General features: G+C 36.7%; 1 protein-coding gene across 1 annotated transcript in view; it reads right to left on the bottom strand.

The window, feature by feature from the left end:
- The window catches only part of plekhg7 (pleckstrin homology domain containing, family G (with RhoGef domain) member 7), a 21,350-nt gene that overhangs the window by 10,470 nt on the left and 3,152 nt on the right, over window positions 1-7,728 (bottom strand). The window contains exons 3-8 of the mRNA XM_016236312.1: window positions 3,840-3,958; window positions 3,606-3,646; window positions 3,149-3,235; window positions 2,499-2,645; window positions 2,200-2,295; window positions 42-143 (exon numbers count right to left, since the gene is read on the bottom strand). Of these exons, the coding sequence (XP_016091798.1) occupies window positions 42-143; window positions 2,200-2,295; window positions 2,499-2,645; window positions 3,149-3,235; window positions 3,606-3,646; window positions 3,840-3,958 (592 nt within the window). The remainder of the gene's footprint in view (window positions 1-41; window positions 144-2,199; window positions 2,296-2,498; window positions 2,646-3,148; window positions 3,236-3,605; window positions 3,647-3,839; window positions 3,959-7,728) is intronic.

Here is a 7,728-nt window from a genome sequence, read left to right as displayed (position 1 = left end):
TATATATATATATATATATATATCAACCTATGGTATCTTACCTTTTTTAGGAGTTCAAGAAGAGATTGAGTACTATAGCTGTCTGGATTTGTCCACATCTCCTTAATGACATGCAAGAGGCTAGTAAGGAAGCCAAAGCTAACCTGCAATACAGTAAGAAACAAACTGAGACATTATAACATTTCATATTATAAACTGGAACACAGACAAAAAAAACTGCATCCAACAAAGTTTAAACAAGCAGGTAATTTCCAGTCACATATGTGACCCTGGACCACAAAACCAGTCATGAGGGTCAATTTTTTTAAATTGAGATTCATACATCATCTGAATAAGCTGAATAAATAAGCTTTCCATTGATGTGTGGTTGTTTAGGATAGGACAATATTTGGCGGCGATACAACTATTTGAAAATCTGGAATCTGAGGGTGCAAAAAATCTAAATATTGAGAAAATCGCCTTTAAAGTTGTCCAAATGAAGCTCTTAGCCATGCATAGTACTAATGAAAAATTTAATTTTGATACATTTACGGTACAAAAAAAACTGCATCCAACAAAGTTTAAACAAGCAGGTAATTTCCAGTCACATATGTGACCCTGGACCACAAAACCAGTCATGAGGGTCAATTTTTTTAAATTGAGATTCATACATCATCTGAATAAGCTGAATAAATAAGCTTTCCATTGATGTGTGGTTGTTTAGGATAGGACAATATTTGGCGGCGATACAACTATTTGAAAATCTGGAATCTGAGGGTGCAAAAAATCTAAATATTGAGAAAATCGCCTTTAAAGTTGTCCAAATGAAGCTCTTAGCCATGCATAGTACTAATGAAAAATTTAATTTTGATACATTTACGGTAGGAAATTTACAAAATATCTTCATGGAACATCATCTTTACTTAATCTCCTAATGATTTTTGACATAAAAGAAAAATTTATAATTTTGACACATACAATGTATTGTTGGCTATTGCTACAAAAACAGTGCCTATAGAAAGTCTTCATACCCCTTCCTTTTTTCACATTTTGTTATGTTGCGTTATTATGTTAAACTGCTTTAAATTACTTTTTTTCCCACATAAATCTACACCCCACTCACCATAATGACAAAGCAAAAACTGGATTCATCACAGCTTTGCAAATTTATTAAAAAGGAAACACTGAAAAAAAAATGACATTGCACAAGTCTTCATACCCTTTGCTTTGACACTTGAAATTTAGATCAGGAGCATTCCAGTTTCACTGGATCGTCTTTGAGATGTTTCTATACTCCGGCTGGAGTTAACCTGTCGCAAATTCAGTTGATTGGACATGATTTGGAAAGGCACACACACCTGTCTATATACAGTGCACAGCATAAATGAGTACACCCCCTCTGAAACTTAACAAATTCAGAAATTACTCTTTGCTTAGAAGACATGTTGTTTTTTAGAGATATGATATTCCAGCAAGTCTGCTTGATCAGTTACCAAAGAAGAATGTTAAAATTATTCAAGAAATACCATTTTCTTATCAAAGTGATAAAATGTTGTGTTGCAAAAATGAGTACACCCTCCTGAAAGTTACTAAAAAAAACTAAAAACAAAAACAATTCTGGTGTAAGGTTAAGGCAAGTATTGATCAACAGGTATGTTGAACCAAAACTGTTAAAGGTAAATCATTTCTTGATAATTAAGTGTTATATGGCCCACTGAATCATACTCAGACTTAATGCTGACAACAATGAAACCACCTGAGAGAGAACTGTCAGGAGATTTATTTCTTAGCATAAAAGAGGGCAATGGTACAAGAGGAATACCAAATTATTGTTTTAATTGTGAAAATATAGCCAAAGTAACACAGAAATTAAAAAACAATGGACTTGTGAAAAGGCCCCTGAAATAATCAGGTCTTCACTTTAAGCTTTAATTTAGTGATGAGTGAGTGGGTGAGTGGGGTGTAGATTTATGTGGGAAAAAAAGTAATTTAAAGTTTAGTTTAACATAAGTTTAACATAATAACGCAACATAACAAAATGTGAAAAAAATTAAGGGGTATGAAGACTTTCTATAGGCACTGTATACCCGTGTTCATGGGCGACATTGGGGGGGGAGGGGGCGGGCAAGACTAAACAAATTGTTAGTCTTGGGATCACTGATGTCGGGTGGTTTTGTGGTCCAGGGTAACATATTTCCACCTAATTCATTGAAGTCTTACCAGACAGAGCTCATTGAGATTTGCAAAGAGCCTCCAGGAGTCAATGTCTTGAAGACACTCTCTCATCTGAAGGTCTGTTAGTGTGGTCAAAAACACCTACATCCAGAACAAAAGCAAACACGTGTAAGTTCTATTCTTACAAAGTGATTAAATGGTCTGTTGGCCCCAGAACATTTGAGCTATCTAATGGTTCGATAGTAAAGCTACTGTAACCATGCGACATACAGTAGTTTTTGGCAGTTTGTCTCTTTCACCGGAGGACATGTCATTCCATAATTCTAAAGGCACTGTGTTCATACCTCTTTTAAAACCATGAGCTGATCGAGGAAGTAGACGCATTCACTGGTGAAAAGCTCCCAAATGGCTTCCTGTTTACGGTAGGCTTTTGGATTCTCCACTGCTCCCAGTTCAGAGTGACCTCTCAAAAAGTCCTCCAAAGACATATCCTGAAAAATTATAGAAAACGGACTCTTTAAGCAAGACATTACAGGCAAAAACATAGATTTCAGACTAGTGAAAAACATTAAATACACTTTAAAGTGTTTATTTGCCTCTGTAGATTTCAATTACAATTAATACATATGACAATATACATATTATGGAGTGATAAAAAAAATCTAAGATCCCCTCTGTAAAAAAACTAACATGTAAACAAATTGAACCTGGCTTTATTCAATGTTTAGAAGTCTGTTATGGAAATGTATTTATTAGTGAATAGTTAATTAGATAATGCCTCTTTTGCATATTTAAACATAACATTACAGAAAAAGTGTAATACAAAAAAAAGTTTGCAGTAATCAACCAACCAAGGAAGTATGGTAATGCCTATTCGTTTTTTTTTTTTCAACCAAGTAACCTGGGGTGTGGCCATGGCCATGCATAACAACTAATGTGCTCGCATTAGTTTTCAACTCATAGCAGTTTTGAGGCACCAGTTTTGAACACTTACCTTATATGTCTGAAAGTCTGTGTCTCGCCATTCCTGGATCTGAATGCCAGCCAGACAGTTGTCAATGCGAGTCTTCCCTTTTGTCTGCTGAAAAACACCACTCACATTTATTTAACATCACAGTGCCCTGCCCTCAACAGGTCTCTTTGTTGTCAAGCACAAACTGTGGAGCAGACTGCATAGCACGGTATGTTTGAGCTCTGTTAGACGTGCCCGTTTTGTTGTTGTTTACTGTTAATGGAATTGATTGGGGGAAGGGGTGCATGCATTCAAATCTGATTTAGCTCAAAGTGGGTCAGTGAACACTATGTGCTAGATATCATCCGAAGCATCTAAAAAAATTACGAGTATCTGCAGATGGCAACAACCACATAACTGGCACAATATCAAAACGTCACGGAACAGATATCTGCATGATGGTACTGAAACGTTAAAATATGCAAATATTTGCACTTACTGTGTTACGCCTCGAGAAAGGCCACTTTGATTTCTTAGTGTCTGTAAAAGAGAGCAATAAAACAAAATGTTCTGCATAAAGTCTTGCATTTTATTAAGTATTGCTAGTTGGAGATGGGCTATAAAACGGATTTATATACTTTTGTTCTTTCATTATTTAATTCTACAGGTATACAGTAGCACATGTTAGCAAATCATATTAAACCCAGAGTCATGACATTGAGGCATGACTAACCTGAATAGGCTGACTTATTTAAAATATCAGCAACGCCATTGGACACGAACAAATCTCCAGGAGAAACATCCAATCCAGGAAGACTCACAACCACGGAGCTCCGCCTCCTCTCCTGCATCCTGAGAAAAAGCAAACCAGAAGAGAGCAGGTGAGTTCGGAGAACATTCCGGCCCCTGAGGCAGCCAGCCTTTCAAAGTTATGCATGATGGATGCTCACTGAAATAATGTTGGTTAACCACAGAGCATCACATCTAAGATTTATTTGCTTTGTATTTGTATAACAACACTTTCTACAAGTTCGCCACAAGCCGGACGAGTTTAGCACGTGAATTGCAATTCTGCCAAATTATTTCTACCTTTACTCCAGTCCACACAATAGCTCTTCAAACCACGGAAAACAATTATTCCACTAAATTAATCAGAGAAGATTTGATAAACCCTGGCCAATGCGCTGTTGTAATCTCTTTATGCAGAGCCAAGCCATGCTAAACTTGAAAATTCAAGGCAGATTTGATTTAGCAGGAAATCAAAGAATTCCATGTTCACATTTCTAACATGCCTTGTTAGTATTAGGTGGCCGGAACTGCGTTTGAAAAGATGATAAACAAAACCATACCATGTATAAGCTGTACACGCACACCATTGCATAATGGATCTACAGGCCTGTCTACTGATACCTGAACAGTTGGATATATTGTAAGATTGAAATTTTAATATGTCCACTGGTCAAGAACAAAGAGCAGCAGGGGTGGAAAAGCATCCTGATTTTTTGTCTGCAGCCATAGGAGCGAAGTCATTGTTAATCAAGTCAAATGTTTGATTTTTTTTCCTAGTGCTTTTGTGTATTAACCAGGGTTAAATACACAGGAAAGCTAAAACTATGACAAACACTATTGGTTTAAAACATTTCCGTTAACTGCAAAGTAAATGCAAAACTAAAACAGTTACTAAAATATTAGATTTTATGATCTTTGATCTTTACACACACACACACACAAAGCTAAAACTATGACAAACACTATTGGTTTAAAACATTTCCGTTAACTGCAAAGAGAAATGCAAAACTAAAACAGTTACTAAAATATTAGATTTTATGATCTTTGATCTTTACACACACACACATATGTATATGTATATATGTGTGTGTGTGTGTATATATACATATATATATATATATATGAAATGTATTTACTGACAGATTTTGCCAAATAGGTTCAAAGGTAATGGCTCAAAGGTTCCAATAATTCTGAAAACTTATAATGAACTCAAATTGAAACTAAAATGGTATTAAAATTAAAATGGTTTGCATGCAATGTAAATGTCAAGACTATAAACATGAGCTCACTTATGGATTGAAAACAATACAGAAAAACCTGCATTTTGGTCTTGTGCAGTTCCTAGTCATTATAGTTTATCACCAATACATTAGATTAAACAAGATTATAGTTCCATATAGTGATTTTGTGTTCTGTTCTGTTCTGTTCTGCTTCAGTTCCTCTTACATTTTGACATAAAATCCTAAGGGCTTTTAGGCAGAGCTATGACTGTTTTCACAGACAACTGGACAGTCTGGTTTTTGTTTGAGTTATTCTCAGCTTTGTGCCCATCCAGCTGTACAGAGACTCAATGATGTGCCACTATGTGATGTGTGTCAATTAGGGTTACAAAGTGGTGGAAAATGTCCACCTTTTTTGCAACCCTAGTGTCAATAAACATTTTATGGGGGTTTTCTTCTTCAGATGCAGGTATGGGAGAGCAGTAAGAGCTTGGAAGTAAAAGTTAATCGTACCTTCCATCTCTGTAATAAATACAATTCTGTTATTACTAGAAGCTAAAGTTGATCAAGACAAAGTTGACTGTTGGCTTGACAAATCTTTATCTGAAAAATAATAAGCCTAGAAATTTGAAAGTCATATATAGTATAGGACTGATAAATAGTGTTCTATATAGACAAATAGTCCGCCTTCAAATTAAGTCAATTTTATTGTGAAATTCAAACAATAAATGTTACTTCAATGTGGCGTGACAGATCGATCTTCTTTTCCACTTTACTACTAGTTATAGCACAAAATAAACATGAATGAACATCAGAAGATATGTTGAAAAAAAACTGTACAACTTACTGAAATGTATTACATCTCTTGTAATCGCAGTATTTCAAAGGCGGAAAGATGTCAATAAAACACTTCATAAAGAATGTCATGTAACATAACCTTACATTTACCTCAGAAAACCCATTTAATGTCCATAGCTCATTATTCAATATGTGCTATATACAGTGGGGCAAAAAAGTATTTAGTCAGCCACCAATTGTGCAAGTTCTCCCACTTAAAAAGATGAGAGAGGCCTGTAATTTTCATCATAGGTATACCTCAACTATGAGAGACAAAATGAGGGAAAAAAATCCAGAAAATCACATTGTAGGATTTTTAAAGAATTTATTGGTAAATTCCTCGGTAAAATAAGTATTTGGTCACCTACAAACAAGCAAGATTTCTGGCTCTCACAGACCTGTAACTTCTTCTTTAAGAGGCTCCTCTGTCCTCCACTCGTTACCTGTATTAATGGCATCTGTTTGAACTCGTTATGAGTATAAAAGACATCTGTCCACAACCTCAAACAGTCACACTCCAAACTCCACCATGGCCAAGACCAAAGAGCTGTCAAAGGACACCAGAAACAAAATTGTAGACCTGCACCAGGCTGAGAAGACTGAATCTGCAATAGGTAAGCAACTTGGTGTGAAGAAATCAACTGTGGGAGCAATTATTAGAAAATGGAAGACATACAAGACCACTGATAATCTCCCTCGATCTGGGGCTCCACGCAAGATCTCACCCCGTGGGGTCAAAATGATCACAAGAACTGTGAGCAAAAATCCCAAACCCACACGGGGGGACCTAGTGAATGACCTGCAGAGAGCTGGGACCAAAGTAACAAAGGCTACAATCAGTAACACACTGCGCCGCCAGGGACTCAAATCCTGCAGTGCCAGACATGTCCCCCTGCTTAAGCCAGTACATGTCCAGGCCCGTCTGAAGTTTGCTAGAGAGCATTTGGATGATCCAGAAGAGGATTGGGAGAATGTCATATGGTCAGATGAAACCAAAATAAAACTTTTTGGTAAAAACTCAACTTGTCATGTTTGGAGGAGAAAGAATGCTGAGTTGCATCCAAAGAACACCATACCTACTGTGAAGCATGGGGGTGGAAACATCATGCTTTGGGGCTGTTTTTCTGCAAAGGGACCAGAACGACTGATCCGTGTAAACGAAAGAATGAATGGGGCCATGTATCATGAGATTTTGAGTGAAAACCTCCTTCCATCAGCAAGGGCATTGAAGATGAAACATGGCTGGGTCTTTCAGCATGACAATGATCCAAAACACACCGCCCGGGCAACGAAGGAGTGGCTTCGTAAGAAGCATTTCAAGGCCCTGGAGTGGCCTAGCCAGTCTCCAGATCTCAACCCCATAGAAAATCTTTGGAGGGAGTTAAAAATCCGTGTTGCCCAGCGACAGCCCCAAAACATTACTGCTCTAGAGGAGATCTGCATGGAGGAATGGGCCAAAATACCAGCAACAGTATGTGAAAACCTTGTGAAGACTTACAGAAAAAGTTTGACCTCTGTCATTGCCAACAAAGCGTATATAACAAAGTATTGAGATTAAATTTTGTTATTGACCAAATACTTATTTTCCACCATAATTTGCAAATAAATTATTTAAAAATCCTACAATGTGATTTTCTGGAATTTATTTTCTCATTTTGTCTCTCATAGTTGAGGTATACATATGATGAAAATTACAGGCCTCTCTCATCTTTTTAAGTGGGAGAACTTGCACAATTGGTGGCTGACTAAATACTTTTTTTACCCACTGTATATATA

This window comes from Sinocyclocheilus grahami, unplaced genomic scaffold (genome assembly GCF_001515645.1).
Source record: "Sinocyclocheilus grahami isolate Dianchi unplaced genomic scaffold, SAMN03320097.WGS_v1.1 scaffold487.1, whole genome shotgun sequence".
Classification (NCBI taxonomy): Eukaryota; Metazoa; Chordata; class Actinopteri; order Cypriniformes; family Cyprinidae; genus Sinocyclocheilus; species Sinocyclocheilus grahami.
The sequence above is the reverse complement of the archived record's forward strand: the minus strand, read 5'-3'. Positions and strand labels throughout refer to the sequence as shown.